The sequence below is a fragment of the Lachnellula hyalina genome, assembly GCF_007821495.1.
Source record: "Lachnellula hyalina strain CBS 185.66 chromosome Unknown contig00293, whole genome shotgun sequence".
NCBI classification, from domain to species: domain Eukaryota; kingdom Fungi; phylum Ascomycota; class Leotiomycetes; order Helotiales; family Lachnaceae; genus Lachnellula; species Lachnellula hyalina.
In genome coordinates this window covers 1-19,205 of record NW_022157407.1, presented here as the reverse complement: position 1 = coordinate 19,205, position 19,205 = coordinate 1, and the positions used below count along the sequence as shown (strand labels likewise).

Below are 19,205 nucleotides of genomic sequence, written 5' to 3'. Positions count from 1 at the left end.
CAGCGAGTCCGCGTGCGCGAGCAGCATCTGCGAGTAGTGCGGCACGAGCTTGTAGCCGATGGGCGTGCCGCTCATGGCGTTGAGGATATTCTCGTTGATGAGCTTGAAGGTGCGCGCCGTGGAGACGTCCGTGTCGAGCGCCGTCTCGTGCTCGATGATGCGTTTCGTCGTTGTGTAGCCGATGCCCGCGGGGTTGTGGACGGTGGGGTCGCGGAAGGGCAGCGCGTGGGATTCTTCGACTAGTAGGGAATTTTTGTGGCCGTCGATGGACGGGTCGATGCGGAGGCTGAAGAGATGCTGGTGGAATGGTGCGAGGACGCCAGGGGCAACGACTGTGCCGGATTGCACGTGGGCGTAGATGGGTATGGGGTTTGTGCTCATGATTCCAGTGGCGCGGACTTCGTAGCTGATCTCGGCGGCTTGGTTGAAGTGGAAGGCGAATATGTACTCGTAGTTGTTGACCGTTATGACGGTTTGGAGGACGAGGATTCGAGATCGAGTTACAACCGCGTTGTTGGTTCGGAAATTGGTATGTTTCCATAGGATACCGTCGTCTTGCTCGTGGCAGCAGACTACGTTTGACAGTTTTAACGGTTCGCCCGACAGCGTATTGTGGTAGGCGTCGAAATACTTGATGCTTCCAAGACAATCACATCCTGTCTGAGGGTCAGCGAGACGAAGCTATGTTTATCAGGACTTTGGCCTTACCTAGCTGCAAGTTGTTGGCGTTGACTCCCGCTCCGTTGTTACCTAGGTCGAAGGCAGCTTTGCGGGGATATGGACTTCTACTATCACCATAGGGGACAAACATCTCGGAGAGAGAGAGCCTGTAAAATACCTCCCTCCCATCATACGAAACATCGTGGATAGTAAGACCCTCGCGCTATTTTCATGAACCATCAGTGCCTAACCACACACTTCATAAACAGTAGGGACTACAAACATAGTTGAATCCGACTCTCAATCTCCATTTCTCCCAACGTATCAGATTTCCTTCAATATCAAAGGAAGGTCCGTCTGGCTGTACCACCTGATACGGCGTCGTTGTTTCTCGTCGCTCCGTCTGCAAGTCCGGATGATATTCGCTCCCAGCGTGGATTTTCCTGCGGTCAAACTTCTTCCCCGTGCCATCCCATTCCACCATCCGGCCGCTCTCTGCCCCGGGGAGAGCGAATACCTTGGTAACCTTGTAGTCGCTATTCATCTGCGCGCATATGTCCAGAGGATACGCGAAATGGTTTGCATCCTTATGACTGGACAAGCGCATATGGATGTAGCACTGTCCACGATTTAGTCCGCATACGTTCATGCATTACATCCCGAACACCTCTACTCCACGACCGCGGAAGCAGAATCTTACCATGATGATGCGCTGCGACATGTCCTCCAGCCCATCCGGTGCATACGTCCACGGCTCCACCACAATAACGGCATTTTCAGGCAGATCGAGCTGTTTGATCGCATCCTGCACCTTCAAATCCGCAAGACACGCCGCTTCGGCTCTAACGCCCTCTTCCGCATCTGTGTACGAGTGTTTCCCCGGCAGTGCTTCCCGGGCCGAAAGCTCCTTGGTAGCGATATCGATCTCGAGCTGGTGGAACTGCTGGCGGTCGTCGAGGTAGTATTGGCAGAACGCCTTTCGCGGGACGACTGGCCGGGGGAGGTTGGCGCGCTCTGCAGAGAGGTAGGGGACCAAGAGCGCTTTGGGGGGCTCGGCTAGTGTTATGACCCGGAAGATGACTTTGTTGCTGGGGAATGTTGCGCGGAGGACTTTTGCTACCTGTGAAGGGGCTTTTGTTAGAGCGTGGAGGGAATGTGGATGGGGATACGGACAGATGATATTTCAGAGGGGGATAGAGGATCAAGCGGATGAGCTTCCTCGGTTGTCTTTTTGAGCAACATGACTAGAAATATAGAGCCTGGCGCAAGTTAAGTGATATTACCTGGACTGCAACGTGATTGTCATGCAAAACCGACAGTTTAGAATTTGAGAGTGAAGGCTTGTATATACTATCAAGCTACATTGCGCGATACCAAACCAAAATCCCCAAGGTCCGGTTTTGGAATCCTTATCGGGATGACCTTCCGCTTCCCATCTCCATTCCGTTCCAACTATTCGTACATACTGTGTTGTGTATAAGTGGGGGAGGGGTTCCAGTCCAGTGCGGAGTAGAAGATTAGATATCCTTGGTACCTTGCAGCATTCGGAGCCGCGCATTGAATTCCCCGTTTGTATGGACCATCACAATCACTTCGGTTCCGAGATTTACGCTCCCGCCCCTTGTTATCTTAATTTGGCGTCTTAGCGTTGAGGATATTTAGCTTCGGTTTGTCCTGTTCCAGATATCTTACGGTATATACGCTGTAACCTGTAATCAGAAGCTGGGCTGCCGCGAATACCGGGATTAACTCGCTTGCAATCTCTACCCCGTATCCCATGCCCTCCCATCTCATCCCATCCCAGTGAGTGAGGGTGATTTACTTTATCAGTAGATTGGGTCAAGGTCCATGTATTTGAATATGAGAAAACTTCTGGTCTCTTATCACATTTGATGTAATCTGTCAGTAGGATTGTTATATATGACTTGTATTCATACTTGCCAATCTCCGCTTCATCAAGCACAAGTACCAAGATCATGGCGACAATTACTGCTAAAATAAAGCAATCGCTTCGCATCAACTCGCCTCATTTTCAAAACTTCATAATGGGATGGTAAGTCAATCATAGTCTCCGTCCGAGAAATAATATCAATTTCTATTAGTCTCCTATTCTGTCTCCCTGGAATCTATGGAGCTATCACAGGTCTCGGAGCTGGAGGCGGGAAACCCAGTTCCCAAAGCACGTCTTCGGATGCGAATTCTATTCTCTACGGCGCTTTCACGCTGTTCGGATGGCTGGGTGGTTCGATCTTGAATATCCTCAAGCCAAGACTTACAGTTATGTTTGGAGCTATCGGATACCCACTCTACGTTGGTGGTCTCTGGTATTTTGACCGAACTGGAAATTCCTGGTTTGTTTTATTTGCAGGTGCCATGCTGGGTATGACAGCTGGCTGCCTGTGGACTGCGACAGGATGGGTGTCATATGTCTATCCAGAGGAGAAGGAAAAGGGTACCGTAAGTCACCTCTTCACTACGATCAAGGCCAATCTGACATAGACAGTTTATTGTGGTGCAATACATGCTTCATTCTTTAGGCTCTACGGTAGCAGCTTTCATTGCTTTCGGGGTAAATAAGAATGAGATCAAAGCGCAAGGCGTCTCCGATGGCATCTACATCACCTTTATCGTCATCATGTGTTCTTCCATCATCATTGGCGGGTTATTCGTTGTCGACCCCCGGAAAGTCGTTCGTAATGATGGGACGCACATTGCTATATTCCAACAAGCAGCCATTTTACCCGAACTCAAAGCTATGCTAACAGTCTTTATTGACCCCCGGATATTACTTCTCACTCCTGCCATCTTTGTAGGTGAGATGGCTACTGCGATGATTAGCAGTATCAACAGTACGTCTCTCCTCTTGCATCCCTATCTACTTGTCCGCTAAGCTTATGGTTCCTAGGCTACTATTTCAATCTCCGGACCCGCTGTCTCAACAACGTCATATTTCAAATCATCCAGATCCTAATCCCGCTCATCCTCTCCTTCATCCTCGACAGCAAGTACGTGCAGCGCCGACGGACACGTGGTATCATAGGAGTTGCGTTCATAGGAACTATAACCCTATGTTCATGCGCCGGACTCGCAGCTTTCATCAAGGAGAACAATATCAACCAGCGACTCTATAAAGCGCGAGGACATGATTGGACGGATTCGGCATTTGCGAAATGCTTCGTCATCTATCTGTTCTTCGGGATGCTCTATAGCGGCCTTCAAATCGTCATCGAATGGATTCTTGCAGCGCTCACTAATGATCCCGCGGTTCTGGCACGGTATGCAGGTCTGTTCAAGGGGACTGGGAGTTTGGGGATCTGCGTTTCGTTTCTTCTGGATTCGAGGAAAGTGCCATATATTTGGCAACTGACTGTCCAGTTCATGTAAGTTGCATTCCTTGCCCTTTTCCTCCTATTAATAAAGAAGAATGTTATAACTGACCATCGTCCATTGCATAGCCTTTACGCAATCGGCCTCACAGGAATGTTAATCGTGGTGCTGTTCTATGTCACAGACACAAACTACTTCATCGAGGAAACAGTCATCGTGCCACACATTATTGAGCAACAGGCGAAACTCGAGGGACTAGCTACTGAAGAGCAGATCAACCATGAGTTTGAGAAGGAACGGAGAGCGGAAGAACTGGCGGCTGGGGCTGGTGGAAATATCCCTGAGATTACTGCGGTTTGAATGATGTTGCGGGGAGTGGTTCGCTAGGGAATTCGGTTTTATGTAAGGAATTGAATTTATAGTTCTAATAGTAGATAGCGGTATATCATTCTTTATTACATAGAACTTTTTGGTATATGCAATATGTATTTATACAAACACCCTTAATCTATTCCAAAAAGAAAGAAAAATATATGAAACGCAGGTTCCTAGAATTACCAATAAGGTTCACTCTATCAATAAGCAAACATAACAGAACTTGACTTCTAAAGCTGGTTCTATAGATTGACTATATATGCAGTAGCTCTGATGAGATTCCCTTGGTAAAATGGGGTAATGTAGGGGTTCACAACCACTTTCACCCTTGAGGCGAAACGCGTAGTACAACAGCAAAATGTGTGATCTATCATATATTTATCACTTATACACATAAGGTAGCAGGAAAATCAAAGATATAAGTAGAACTTTCCGCACTTTCATCCACACAGGACAGGGTTCTAGGAGTAATAACCACGTATTGATTCCCATCTGCTATCAATCTACCACTTCAACCGATTATCAAGAGGTTGCATCTCCTGTTCCACGCCTCCCAAATCAATATTCGACTCTATACTCTTCTCCGTCAATTTCTCCCAAATCGCAGTCCCGAACTTCTTATACGCCTCATTCATACCCTTATTCATCGTCAACCGATACTCCATATCCGCCAGAACGAAACCGAACTCCTGACCAGAGACGAAGATCTTTCTCTTGGGCACATCAATCTCAATGTCAGCGTTCTCCGTAGCGGCGGTGAAAAAGGCTTCGTCGGAAATGGTGATTCCTAAGAGGCCGAGCGTGGGCTGGTTGCGGCCGTAGATGAAGGAGAAGGAACGGGCGATTACGGCTTGTACACCAGCTCCTATATATCGAGAACGAGATGATAAGTTTAGGCTCTGTCTGGTATAATATCACGTTAAATGGAGTTATTTTAGGGTACACACCACTGAGACAGCCGACAGCATGTTGGCGTGAAGAACCGCAGCCAAATGCCTTTCCCGCCACGACGATGCGTTGGCCGTTCTTGACCTTTTCACGGAAATCTGGGTGCGTGTACTGGAGACAGTGTAATCCCAGTTCTTCATCTGGGACTGGTCCGACGAGGAACTCGGAGGGTGCGATCTAGGTTTGTGATTTCAGTTAGTTGCATTTACCGAACGTCAAGCCGGTCAGAGGACTTACAGCATCGGTATCAATAAAATCCCCCAAGACGACGATTTTACTACTAATCTTTTCAAGTGGCCGGAATTCCTCTGTACGTTTAGGGATTGCTTGGACTGGATTGGCTGATGGTAGCTCTAGAGGCCCAGTATGTGGTTCTACATATAGCACAGGCTTCAATATCGACTCTGAGAGACTTCTATAGCTCCGGAAGAAGTCGACGTCCATATCGGCAAGGAATGAAGCAGGATCTGTAACAGTCATACTGAAACTGGATGCCGCTACGACAATGGCAGAAGTGATACTGCCGAGTGCGTTTTTCCCCATACGATGCTTGAAGTTTCGATTTTGCGAACTGAGCCATGTCTCGCCCTCTCCTGCTTTATCAGAACCCATCCCAACGCAGAAACTGCAGCCTGGCGGGCTTCTTGTGAACCCGGCTGCTTCATAGACTTCGAGAAGGCCGAGGGATCGCAGTTTCTCTACAATGGGTAGGGATCCTGGCGCGACGTGCTTGCGGCCTTTAGCTTGTGGAAGGCCTTTCTTTAACCCAACTTGTAGTACTAGCGCTGCGAGCACTAGGTCTTCCTCTGTTGTCGTACAAGCTCCAATGAACACCCCATCCAGGTGCATATCCTTTTTCTCAGATACTGGTACAACGTTGTCGGGAGCTGGATAGAGAGCAATGAATGACTCAATCTTGGACAGATCGATAGTGTATTTACCAGCGTATACGGCCTCGGCATCAGCTTGAAAGTAAAGAGAGTGTGAGCGATGTGTCTTCTGGCGACGTCGAGAGACATAGTCGTAAGTTATCTCATCCGCTGCGAAGATACCAGACACGGCCCCGAGCTCAGCACACATATTCGCGATAGCGAACCTGGCATCACAGGAAAGATATTTCAATCCATCCCCGGAAAACTCAACGATTCGATCAGCAGCGACAGTGTTTCTCTTCAGCTCCTTCAGGATATATAGAATGACATCTTTCCCACCCATGCCGAATGCCGGTTTTCCAGTAAACGTAATCAAGATACACTCGGGGATTTTCATCCACGTCTCGCCCGTCACAAGTCCCATACCTACATCTCCGGCTCCTAAACCAATAGCCAGACATCCAACTGCACCAGACGAACACGTATGCGAGTCAGCCCCGAGAATCAACATACCGGGCTCAACACGCTCACGCACGAACTCGGTGTGCATGATTGTATAATTCAGACCTTGGTAATCAGTCATTTTGTAATCCTTGTTGGCCTTTTCAACTGCCTGGATCAAGGCTTTGACTTTGGGTTGTTTGTAGACTCGTGGGTCCACAACGTGATCGCCTGCAAGCCAGAACCTGTCATTACGCCAAATCTTCTCAGCTCCGATCTCTTCCATGGTTCTGTACATATACTATATAGTTATCAGTCCTCTGCTTTCTTATCGAAAGTGGGAAGTTTTAGGCTTTACCGTCCATGTAAGTTCTGATGCAATGACCCAGTCGATAGAAACACGAACCACATCTCCTGCTTTCAAGCCCTCTACTGGGCAACCCCCAATAGTGTGATGTGCAAATATCTTCTCAGATAGAGTCATCGGCTTCGTTCTATGGGATTTCGTTGCTATGGTCGAGGGACTATCATTGACCCGGTCTTGCGAGTTCAAGGCCTCAAGCCACACCTCGACAAGAAACAAGGCGTTGCTGCGATCTTCTTCCTCCACGATTGACTGCTTGCTGAACCCAAGCCCACCAAACGCTTTCGAATCCATGCATTTTGCTAGCACGTACTTGAATGTTTCGGCTTCACGGTGTCTTGATGTCGTTGATAATGCGGTGCAAAGCGTCGAAAGCACTTGGAATATGGAACCGGAGGCAGGTATAGAAAACTGACTAGGCGTATTGGAGTTGACGACCGCAATGTTAACCCCGCGTATCTGTTTCAAGAGCCCCGAAACTTGAGTAAGAAACGTATTTCCCAGAACATGGCCTTCGTCATTATCCGTGACGGCAATTTGGAAAAGTGAATCACTTGTCATTTTTGTCATTTTCGCTCCATAGACCATTTGCACCTCAAGTTTGAGTTTGAAATATAGTATGAATTTGTTCCCTGTTCTTGTGACTTGAAGGTCAAAATCGCATTGGAAGCCAATCCCATGCCTCCAATTCTAATCAAGTAGCTACTTAGTTCCCTACAGCTTGGTTGTTTCCGGTATGGTAAAGTGGGATTGAGATAACAAAGATACCTCGGAGCCGCTGTGGGGCGGGCCCGATTTGAACAAACCCGCTACTAGGCCTACCCACTACTGGAGACAGCTATCGTAACGCTTCATAGATAATTGTTCCCTAATATCATTCAAATTAAAGTATCTTCTATTCTGTTTTTTTGAAGCAATTTTACAAACACTTCTGAATCGCTCCGGTTGTCTGCACTTTTTTACTCACTTAGCACGCAAACCACTGATTTCCAGACATGTCGACAGGCCCGCACACCGGCGCAAAGCGCCTCAGGGAAATGCTTAAAGACCCAAACAAGATCGTAGTGTGTCCGGGTGTATACGATGGACTTACTTCCCGCATTGCTATCTCGCAAGGTTTCGATGCTCTCTATATGGTAAGATCCGAAGACTGTAACACGCATGCACAAGCTGCAAGAAGTACAATGCAAACTGATAATGGGATTTGTAGACAGGCTCCGGTACCTCCATGTCTCGGCTTGGTTGGGCGGACTTGGGAATGGCAACGCTTACTGATATGACGGCTAATGCTGAGATGATTGCGAATTTGGACACTTCCGTTCCTCTCATCGCCGACGCGGATACTGGTTATGGTGGGCCCATTATGGTGTCTCGAACCGTTGCAAATTATGCCCGTGCTGGGGTGGCAGCTCTTCATATAGAAGATCAGGTAAGTGGAATGATGTACTGCGTCGGTACGGTAGCTGATGAAAAGGTTAGATCCATGAGAAGAGGTGTGGGTTCTTGAAGGGTAAAGCAGTCGTCGAACGGGAAGTATGGTATAGTCGCCTCCGTGCCGCCATCAATGCGAGAGAGAAGATGCAGTCTGATATCGTTATCATCGGACGGACAGATTCGAGGCAGAACCTTGGGTTCGACGAAGCTATTGAGCGGTTGAAAGAGGCCAAGGAGATTGGCGTCGACGTGGTTATTCTGGAAGCCATTCAATCAAAAGAGGAATGCAAGAAAGTCTGTGAGATTATGGGAGACATGCCAGTTCTTTTCAACATGGTGCCTGGAGCCGGACCATTTGATCTGACAGTCGAAGAGGCGAAAGCTTTAGGTTTCCGGCTGATTATTTTCCCCGGCGTCTGCTCCTCAAAGGTGTTGGATGGTGTTAATCAAAGCTTGGCCTTACTGAAGTCGAGCGGCAAAGAAGAAGCATATAATGGTGGGGGTGTGCAGAAATTGTTCAAGACATGTGGTTTGGACGATTGCGTAGAAATTGATAGAATGGCTGGGGGGAAGGCCTATGAAAAGGTGCACCAGGTGTGAGGTATGGTCTGCAAGTTACAGAATGAAACTTTTCAGTACAAAGTAAACAAGTCTGCCGAAAGCCAAGATCTTGCTTCATTGATAAAGCTTAAACTGTGTAAGTGGTGTTTAAAGCAACCTATTGGCTAAGGCTTCCCTCCCCAGCCGTATACCCGGTATGCCCGTGAGATGGTTTTAGTTGGTGGGGGAAGGGGAATACTCCGCAATTTCTTATCGCCCTTTGCAGTCTAAAAGTGGGGTTAGAGTACAATAATGCTGCATTGGCAAGCTGTAAGAACGCAAGTCTTGGATATTGATCCTTACTATTAAAAGCTGTCGGGCGTTCCTTTCTCATGTCGGATCATGCCGACTGAATGGATTCACGGCTCAATCAAGCAGGTATATCTCCACAATTGGGTGATTCGCCTCATAGGCGGCAGCAGATGAAATCCTGCGATAATTGCCGTCGGAGGAAGGTACGCTGTGATTCTGTTGACAAAAGCCCATGTAGCTATTGTCTTAAAGTAGACAGAGAATGCAGGTACGCAAGAAAAGATTGACCACTTTTCATATCATCACAACTGCTAACACACATATAGCTTTACTAGCCAATGGAAGCGCCCTGGGCGGAGATACCCTGGTATCGTGGCAGCATCTCAAGCACCACCAGAAACATCATCTTCCATTGTACCGGATGAGACTCACAAGTCTCATAGTCCATCGAGCGCACCATGGGATATTGGAAGTATTACCGATAGTGCAGTCATCTCCCAGGGCATGGCTCGGAATAGCCTCAATCAGTTCTTCTTACATGGCGTTGGGGCAGAGAACTGGGAAGTTTTCGAACATAGCGATACCATGCGGCTGGCATACGTTGGCACCAATGTATCGAACCTCTCGCATCTCATCAATCTCGAACCACAGAAGCAGTCAGGCCAACAGTCTGCCAGGCCACTCCATCTTCCCCATCCACGTACGCATCCGCTTACACCATGGAAGCCTGGGCTCGAGCAAACTCTCTTTAGTCTTCAATTTCAGGGCACAAATCTTGATCCTTTTCGGGATCTGAGTTTCTTCCCTGCCAAAGACATTCGGGACTCGCTCGTGGACGCGTACTTTGACAAAATCAACCCCTATTTCCCCGTCATTGACGAATTCGACTTCCGCCGGCGCTATGAGGATCCATCCAACCCTCCACCACTGATTGTCCTGCAGTCGGTTATTCTCGTCGGTGCCCATGTATGCAGCCATCCAAAAATCGCCGAATCTCGTGCAGTAGTAACGGCGATGTTATTCTTCCGTGCCAAAGCCTTATTCGACATGCGACATGAGAACAACCGCCTGCATCTCATCCAGTGCGCCTTACTTTTCACATGGTATCTTGAAAATGCCGACAGTGCTGGAGCGAATAGTTACTACTGGGCCGGCGTAGCTTGCCGAATTGCGTTCGGCATTGGCATGCATCGCGACCTCTCTTCGCATTTACGACCATGCATGATGCCTTTGGGTGAGCGACGGGCATACCGTCGCGTTTGGTGGACGTTATTCCAGACAGAGATCTTCACAGCGCTGGAACATGGTAGGCCGTCCATGATCCTCCTCGAGGACTTAGACCAGCCTCCACTAGAACTTGATGATTTCAAAGAAGAAAACGGAGTCCTGAATCAAAAGCTGAACTTCGATTATTGCAAGGGCAATATAGAGTTATGCTATATGATTCTTGAAATCCTGCGGTTGAACAAACCCCGCGCATCGGGCCTGCAAGCCGACACTGGTACGATATTGGCATCCCTCGATTCGCGTCTCGTGGACTGGATATTAACAAACCCCGCAAGCAATGATTTCTGGTCCCTCCAGCTTCAGATGCACTACCAGACCGTTATCATCCACCTCCACCGCAAATTCATACCAATGGATTCGGCCTGGACCGGATCAGTATCGCTGCAGCCACCCCAGCAGCAGTCTGAATCTACGGAGATCTGCAACCGCGCTTCCGGAGCGATCATCTCGATTTTTGAGACAATGCTGTCCATGGGCTGTCTCGATCAATGCCCATTTACGGCCATCATCGCCCTGACTGCGGCCGCCATTCATACCTCACGAGAAATCAGACTCGCCATCGAGACTGGTGCAACACTACTAGCCCTGAACACACAGAACTACCTCGAAAGGTTGTTTGCGCCATCCAAGGAGTTGAGTCTGCACTGGCCAAACGCGGAGGCGGTACTGGAATTGTTTCAAACTCTACATGAGAGATTTAGAAATAAGATAATGAGTATTCTGCGTAGCAACGCTGCACCTGGAATACCCGCGGAAGAGATATCGCAGGAGAGCAGAACAGAGCCGGGAGTAGAGGAATGTCAAGGCGAAGACGGTAGACAGGAGCCAGACAATTATGGCAGATCTGGATATACCCCGGATGCGAGCGCGTTGATGAATGCACTTGACTGGCAGGATATCATGTTCTATCACGTTACATGATAGCTGAGCAGCAGTAATATCGCAGTATGTTACCAGTGCAGTGGAAGTGGACGCGGAAGAGGAAGGACGATGGCTCTTTCGCCCGCTGTGAAGTTAGCATAGCGAACGAAAATGCCGAGGGAATGGAGGGGTAGGAAAGGTGTAAGAGAAGGAAGAAGATATGCGAAAAGAGGCATATGGAAGATAATACTCTAATAATAAGAAACGCCTTAATTCAGTACACGAGTTATGTCCGCGGTGTCTGATGTAAAGAGGGTAAGATTACATTGTTGTGAAACATGGTGGCCTTGGCTTGGATTGTAACCTTACTCTCCGTTTTGGCTTTGTAGAGAGGCTATATAATGTGAAATAAACCAAAACACTTCGCCTTCGGGCATTTGGTCAATTTGAAACGATACAGAGAAGATTAGCATGGCCCCTGCACTAAGGATGACACGCTCAATCAAAGAGAAGCTACCAATTTTTTGCATTTTCTTTTATTGTTTTTCGATTTCCCTGCTCGCTGTTATTTTGTCCTTTTTAATCCTTTTTTAACTCTTTTTTTGCCTCTTTCTTTTGCCATTTTTCGTCTCGTCTCAACCGCTCGCTAGGCTACCTAAGCGAGTTTTTTTTACCTCAGGCGGGCGAGGCGGGGCGGGGAAGGGAAGCTACGCGGGGACGTTTTGAGATCGCGTCTTGGGCGAAGCAAAGTCAACAAACACCAAGAATTCAGGGCCTCGTAACCTCTCCTCTGCCACAAATTGAAGATCCTATGATCCTATGATCCTTGGATAACACTTGTTCTTGTAATCATTCCTGCCCCAGGAACTCCTTTGCACCCCACTCTCTGCAAACATGGACATCTCCGACATCCTCCAAGATCTTAACCGCGATCGTGATCCTTTCGACGACGACGACTATAATGACGGACGCCCTTCAGGACAAACTGATCTCCAGGATCTAACTCGGGCCTGGGTCAACGAACGCGGCGCCGCAGAACTCCTGCCGTATGCCCCTCACCTCCCCTCATCCCCCTCAAAACACCCAACTAACCCCTCCAGCTACCCCAAAGACAACCTAATCGAACGCGCCACCAACCGCATAAAAGCGCAGATCGAAAAAGTCGAAGAGATGACCGGGGACATGGACCCGAAAACGAACTTCAGCCTCATCATAATCCAAACCGAAGTCGAGCGCTGGAAATTCATCATCCGTTCCATTCTGCGCGCCCGCATTGCCAAGATCGACAAACACACCCTATACTACCTGTCTACTCCCGAGTTGCAGACGCGTTTGAGCGAGACGGAGGTTGCGTATGCGACGAGACATCAGCAGCTGCTGCACGGGCACTATTTGGGTAGTTTCCTGGGCAGCTTTCCGCCGCAGTTGCAGAACTTGAATGATACGGCGGGGGGTATATCTATGATTGGTGGACCTGATGAGGAGGGGGGTGTTTTTGTGAGGAGCTTGGGGTCTAGGGAAATTGGTGGGGAGGGCGTGGTTGTAAGGGGGCGAGGGAGGGATGGAGATGGAGAAGTGGAAGTCGCGAGGGGGGAGGTTGTGGTGGCGAGATGGGCCGATGTGAAGGAGGCGGTTGAGAAAGGGGAGATGGAACTTGTCTGAATGGCTACATGTTTCTACAACATGACCCCGAACACCGAAGGAGCTTCTCGGTTCTCACCCACATCCTCCGGAGACAAAGCCCTACCTATGAGTACGGTGCCCCAGCAGCTCTACATCGACTACATACTCGGGGCACAGTCGCATGCATGTATGATGTCTATACACGCTTCACGGGAGAGGGAAATAGTTTAATTGGGCATCAAAGCAGTCATCATTGCAGCATAAGGCTTTCTTGGAGCTGTGCGCTTGCTACTACTACCTTCGAATGGATACACCTACCTCCGCAATCCGATACAAGAGGTGCATATCAAAGGGATACCCGAATTCACGCAAGCAACGCCTTTGCTCCTCCAATTTGGAGGATTTCAGACCCATATCGCCCCTGCGCTCGGATGGGATGGGGAGGTTCTTTTCTAAAGTCAGCAAAATAATTTCTGTGCTCTGGGTTTTGCGGTATTCTTTTGTCACCAGTCCGCCAATTGTGCTTGCACCAAGGAAATCTTGAGACTATGCTCTCGTCTCCCTGCATCATCACTGGACCACCCTAGACCTTTCAAACGGCATATTTGCGCTCTCCTTGGCGTTTCAAGTGGTATATCCTCCATGGTAGTGGCATACTCATTTGAAGACGAAAAAGAGTTCTTTATCCAAACGAATGGCACTACGCCTTATACAACCGCAACCGCAACCACCCTACACCAAACCATCATTGCGTCTCCGGCATGTCCATCTCAATTGAAAGTCCCAATTGCAACTCGTTCCGTTACACGTAGAAGCCTTCTGGACACATGTTCCCCCAAGTATTTCTAGTTACAATCTGGGACTGTATTCGGTCGAAGGACGACTGGGTGTCATGGTTGTTTCAAAGGTCTTAAAGGAATCGGTACAATTGAAGACTGCCCTTGATTGTCATCGGTGCTACAAAGTACATCCCGAGAGATGCACCGACATTATATCCAAATTAACCGGATTACATGGGATTACCATGCAGCAGAATAGCCTCATCTTGACAAAAATCGCACGGCCTACAGAAGAATCGGATTTGCGGCGTAGATTCGACGCCACGTTAGGCTTACTTACTTTATCGCCGGGAGATATAGGTGAGATTTAAGTTTCGGGGTTTGGGTGTGGCTTGCATGTACCACGACACTTTGTGGTCAGTAGTAAGCGACGTGCAGCAAGACAAAGCGACAAAGCTTGAATATGTCAAGGGCCCGCCAATCATACGGACCGGGGCTGTAGGTAGGGCAGCAGCTTGATCCCTCTAAGCCTTGTATAATTTGGATACTACCATATTCAGACTTTGTGGCGTATTCTCGTTCAGACCCTGGAATAAGTGTCGGCCAATTCCCACCTATTCTAACGTCCCCTCTTCATTTAACAAGGTTGTTCGATCGAACAATTGCTTGATATTCATCGTTGCTTTCATTGTTTTGCTCATTCTACGCTTTGCATTATGGCAGATCCTGTATCACCGGGCACAAGTGCGCCGGGCGATGCAGGAGAACTTGGGACCCCAATATCCCCTTCGAATACAAACGGATCACCCACGGAGCCCTCAAAAGCCAGCAAAATATTGCGCGATGCTCAACAATCATTTGCCAAATCCCGACCCCCCGTGGGCATATTCCACGCATTCGGCTCGGTAGGCTCCAACATCCCCACCCTGAACGACATCCAAAAAGGGAACTTCAACTCAGAAGGAGGATGGTCCGGCCCTGGGCAGCGTCGAAACAGCCAAGCGCACCGAGATTCAGACGCAGAAGTAATCCAACGCTACCGTACTCGCACAATGTCCATTGCCACACCAATCCCCGAGACCAAAAAGGAACCCATCACAGAAGAAAAAACAACGCCGGTCGATAACGTCCCAACTCCCGTGGCCGAAGAAATGGAGTTTATCGCGCCGCATGACCCAGCAGTCCCTTATGCCAACGGCTACCAATTCCCACCCAAACACAGCAAGAAACAAGCTACCACCATCGCCCTACGCGGATTCGCCAAGTTCATCATCACGCCTTTTGGCTTCCTGCTCACGGTCTACGCCCTCAACATCGTAGCGTGGGGCGGCATGCTCTTCCTAATCCTCATCCACGCCACGCCCGCCATGGCGCACCCATCCTACAGTGCCCTCAACTCCGGCGCCAAGATCTGGCTCGAGATCACGGCGCAGATCCTCAACGCGCTGTTCTGCGTCACGGGGCTCGGTCTAATTCCCTGGCGCTTCCGCGACTGGTATTATCTGCTGCAGTGGAGATGGGGGAAAGATGAGCGGGCGCTGAGGAGGCTGGCGGGCATTCATCGCGGGTGGTTTCGCTTGGTGGGCAGTGAGGACGTTGATGTGCAATTCGACCAAACCTCTGCTTTTTCCCCCTTGCCGTTGGGAATCAACGAAGCCGCACTCGCGCTTCCCATTTCCCTCTCTCCCGATGCACCTTTGACAGGCGAGCGAGCCGGCGCAAGTAAATACTGGATGCTAGATTTTGTCATCTGGGCGTTTGTGTGGAATACGTTTTTGCAGATTATGCTGTGTGGGTTTATGTGGGGGTATAATCGATATGAACGGCCGGGCGCTGCGGTGGGTGCGCTGATTAGCTTGGCGTGTATTGTGGCGAGCGCGGCGGGGTGGGTGATTTATAGGGAGGGCAAGAGGGTCAAGGCGATCGAGGGCGTGCCGGTTAGCGAGGAGGATAGGGAGTTGCTTAAAGAGATGAGGGAGAAGGAGAGGGGGGATGTGTGATGAATTTTGAGGCGTGGCGTTTATAGGATTAAGGAAAAAGTAGAGATGATCTATTGGGTACTGTTATTAGGTTGTGTCATTGTATACCTGGACTTGGGGATACCACCGCCTACCAGCCCTTCATCTTTACCTTTGCGTCTACCTTGATATTTACAGCTCAACAACCCTAAAATCCCCGCCTTAGTAGGCTCGCCCCCCTTGCCACCCCCTCCCCCGATTCAGTCTCTTATAAGTTATACTCCTCTCTGGGATCATGGGATATATGCCTTAGTAGACCTCCAACAGCAAGTGCTGGCTGCTGGCTAATTTTCTTTGGACGGGATGGATTATAGGTCTTTGGCAATGTCTACGGGGAGTAGGGGTAGGGATATGGGTGGTTCTGTATGCGAGGTCTGTGCTCTCCTCTTCGTCTTATTGTTCATGTATTTCTTGCAATCTGGAGTGTGGGGGTTTGAAAACCCGATCCCGGCAATTCTAATTCCCAGGCGGACTCTGTGATTGGGTCACTACTTGAAAGTCACATACACGTGTCAAGCAAAAGGCCATCCAAGATACTGTTTGCATTCAACGATCGATGAGACTACGGAGGTACATGCAGCTGATGCGCGCGGCTACGGCAGCTTACCCGCGTTTGCCCGGCGCGGCTGTTTCACTCCGCACTCCTTCCTTGTCTTGCTTCATGAGGCTCCTCGGCATGATATAGCCTATAGGATGGTATATTGTACGTAAGCTAGGTACCTAAGGTAGGTAGCATTATGCGGTGGTACCGAGCGCTTATCGCCTGCGCTAGTTTCTGCCTGCGGACGGGAGGTACCTAGGTACTTTCTCCTCTGTGAGCGCGTATCCAATTTCACCTGCTTTAATAGGTCGGAGTATAAAGTAGGGTAAAAGCAGACACAAAATCAAGCTAGGCGACATAGAACGATATAATAGCGTAGGAAAATCATAGTGGTAGGAGCGTCCTCGCATATTTTCTTAGTCATCTACTCGAAGCCTTTAAATAGGAATCGGTTGGACAATCGTACTTTGTCTCCTTTCAATCGAGCGCGCTGCCACTTCCCCTGCGGCCTTCTACTTCCACTTAATTATAATCCACATCAACACTAGGCGGCTAGCAAGCATTGCCATAGTCAATGCCCTAGAGCTTGCATAGGGCCGCGGGGCGCATAGCTGGACGACCATAAGCGAGTGCCGTCTGCCGGTCTGCAAGGGCCTTCACATATACTTGGTATTTCGTAACTGACCAAGGTAAGTGCGCGCTCAGCTTTTGCAATTTGAAAAAACTCGTGTTGGTACTGTGGTCCATAAATGCAATGTGGTGGTAAATGTGATTGTCCCCAGCCGCAGACCCATCTTCCAACCTTGGATTGGCCAAACAGCTCTTGCTCTAAAACCTAACACCAACACTTACGAAGGGTACTTACTGATCTCAATTATATCACTTAGACCTGGGAGGAGACTCCTTTCATAAGTCCTATCACGATTCTAGAATCAGAACCCGCTTTGGTCTTATTCGCTCGTCATAAGTCTGATCTTCCTACGGTCGAGTTCCACTGTTTTGATCGAACATTCATTCACAAATCCCTAGCTAATATGGACTATGCTCGAGAAGATTTTGACAACTATGTATGGGATAAGAATGACGAAGCTTGGGAAGACTTTCGAAGTTGGCTTCGGCAGCCAGCCGCGCCTCGCCGTGCGAGAATACTTGTCGAGCAAAGGTTTAAGAAGCCTGCAACCCTAGTACCACCTATGATCATCGGTGGTTACAATATTCTATACAGACTGCGTGTTGAAGGAGTCGCGTCTGATGTGTTGATTCGAATACCATGCCCCAGCTTTGTCAAGTTCGCGGAGGAGAAAACTCTACGAGAGGGTGCAACGGCAAGATTCATACGTAAACACACTCGTATCCTAGTCCCAGAAGTGTTCTACTATGGCCAGGATTCCGAGGTTGGCCCCTTTATCATTCTCCAATATATCGAAAATCGGTCGACATGGTCATATGCCCTGAGGGCTCCAAACAATGATCCTAATGAAACCTACGTGTTAAACCCAAATGTTTCTGAGCGTATGCTCGAGGACCTTTGCAGCAAGGTTGCTAGCTGCATTCTGCAGCTCTCAGAGCACACTTTCACCCGCATTGGCTCACTGGTCGAAACCCAAGATACGGACGGCAGCTCCTTCTCTATTGCTGGGCGACCCATCACCCAAAACATGAACAACATGATCCAACTAGCCAATATCCCCCGTTCTGTTCTCCCCGCCGAAGACAAGACGTATGATACTGCCGACGAATGGTACGTTGCACTTGCTGAGATGCACATATCCCAGCTGGTTTTTCAACACAATGATATGGTTTCTTCCCCGGAAGACTGCCGCAACAAGTACGTTGCACGCCACCTCCTCCTTCAACTTGCTAAAAAAGGTCTGCTGTCGACTTTTGGGTTCGCAGAAGATGATTGGTCTGCACAGTCCAAAACTCACCCCGAGATTCTTTGCCCAGGCCTTGCCCCAGGCGAATTCCGGCTTTGGTGTGATGATTTCCGCGGCGGGAACGTGCTGCTAAATGATTCCGACGATATAGTTGCGTGTATCGACTGGGAGTTCGCCTATGCTGCGCCTTCGCAATTCATGCTCGATCCCCCCTGGTGGCTGCTCCTCGAAGTACCCGAGATGTGGGGCTCTGGTATTGATGACTGGAGCCAGATCTATCAGATGCGTCTCAAGACTTGGTTATCTGCCATGGAGAAGGCCGAGGAAGATGTCGAATCAAATTCTAATTCCAATTCCTTGCCGTTTCCCTTATCCACGTATATGCGCGAGAGTTGGGAAACAGGTCGTTTCTGGCTCAGCTATGCTGCGAGAAAGAGCTGGGCGTTTGATACGATATTTTGGAAATACTTGGACGAGAGATTTTTTGGGGGAAGGGCAGATGTGCCGAAGCATGAGCTGTGGAAAACGAGGCTACATTTTTTGGGGGAGAAAGAGAGGTGCGCTATGGAACCGTTTGTGAAGAAGAAGATGGAGGAGTCGAAGGAAAGAATTATTGTTGATTGGGATCTAGAAGAAGCAAAAGAACGCTTGGGAGAAGTGTTGTTCTCTTAGGCACGTGACTAGTCAATGGTACTATCTTTTCAATTTGAGGTTATAACTATTCCTACTAGTGAGGCTATCGAATTCTATAGCCCCATTACAGAACGGACTAAATAGAGGATGAAGGGTTAGACTGGAGACGGTTTGAACGTCGCGTGGATGTTCTTTTGTCCTAACATTAAACTCGAACATTTACATCATTTGCTTCCTTCTAGAGATACCACTTTAGATATAAGTGATTCATGTTAATAGCATCGATGGCAGACTCTCGGGGGGGGGGGGGGGG

The 19,205-nt window shown here is 49.0% G+C and overlaps 7 protein-coding genes across 7 annotated transcripts; 5 read left to right on the top strand and 2 right to left on the bottom strand.

The window, feature by feature from the left end:
- Positions 1 to 1,902, bottom strand: AO-I_0 (Copper amine oxidase; the record flags this gene model as incomplete). Its single annotated transcript, XM_031153796.1, has 5 exons — positions 1 to 656; positions 709 to 883; positions 944 to 1,279; positions 1,361 to 1,780; positions 1,834 to 1,902. Coding segments are annotated over 5 exons (1,656 nt in total), but the record flags the coding sequence as incomplete, so codon positions are not given.
- Positions 1,903 to 2,636: 734 nt separating this feature from the next.
- On the top strand, positions 2,637 to 4,347 carry LHYA1_G008878 (uncharacterized protein; the record flags this gene model as incomplete). Its single annotated transcript, XM_031153795.1, has 5 exons — positions 2,637 to 2,713; positions 2,763 to 3,117; positions 3,164 to 3,509; positions 3,566 to 4,040; positions 4,116 to 4,347. 5 exons carry the CDS (start codon positions 2,637 to 2,639, stop codon positions 4,345 to 4,347), a joined length of 1,485 nt encoding a protein of 494 aa, XP_031001086.1.
- A 518-nt stretch (positions 4,348 to 4,865) lies between these two features.
- acoC_0 (putative aconitate hydratase) lies at positions 4,866 to 7,548 on the bottom strand (the record flags this gene model as incomplete). The annotated part of the gene is made up of 4 exons (XM_031153794.1): positions 4,866 to 5,227; positions 5,310 to 5,487; positions 5,548 to 6,924; positions 6,982 to 7,548. 4 exons carry the CDS (start codon positions 7,546 to 7,548, stop codon positions 4,866 to 4,868), a joined length of 2,484 nt encoding a protein of 827 aa, XP_031001080.1.
- Positions 7,549 to 7,982: 434 nt separating this feature from the next.
- On the top strand, positions 7,983 to 9,021 carry bcpA_0 (Carboxyvinyl-carboxyphosphonate phosphorylmutase; the record flags this gene model as incomplete). Its single annotated transcript, XM_031153793.1, has 3 exons — positions 7,983 to 8,123; positions 8,198 to 8,416; positions 8,467 to 9,021. 3 exons carry the CDS (start codon positions 7,983 to 7,985, stop codon positions 9,019 to 9,021), a joined length of 915 nt encoding a protein of 304 aa, XP_031001084.1.
- A 3,294-nt stretch (positions 9,022 to 12,315) lies between these two features.
- On the top strand, positions 12,316 to 13,083 carry SLD5 (DNA replication complex GINS protein; the record flags this gene model as incomplete). The annotated part of the gene is made up of 2 exons (XM_031153792.1): positions 12,316 to 12,467; positions 12,522 to 13,083. 2 exons carry the CDS (start codon positions 12,316 to 12,318, stop codon positions 13,081 to 13,083), a joined length of 714 nt encoding a protein of 237 aa, XP_031001082.1.
- A 985-nt stretch (positions 13,084 to 14,068) lies between these two features.
- LHYA1_G008874 (uncharacterized protein) lies at positions 14,069 to 15,823 on the top strand (the record flags this gene model as incomplete). Its single annotated transcript, XM_031153791.1, has 2 exons — positions 14,069 to 14,183; positions 14,547 to 15,823. 2 exons carry the CDS (start codon positions 14,069 to 14,071, stop codon positions 15,821 to 15,823), a joined length of 1,392 nt encoding a protein of 463 aa, XP_031001083.1.
- A 1,593-nt stretch (positions 15,824 to 17,416) lies between these two features.
- On the top strand, positions 17,417 to 18,931 carry LHYA1_G008873 (uncharacterized protein; the record flags this gene model as incomplete). The annotated part of the gene is made up of 1 exon (XM_031153790.1): positions 17,417 to 18,931. One exon carries the CDS (start codon positions 17,417 to 17,419, stop codon positions 18,929 to 18,931), a length of 1,515 nt encoding a protein of 504 aa, XP_031001081.1.
- Between the last annotated feature and the right edge of the window lie 274 nt (positions 18,932 to 19,205).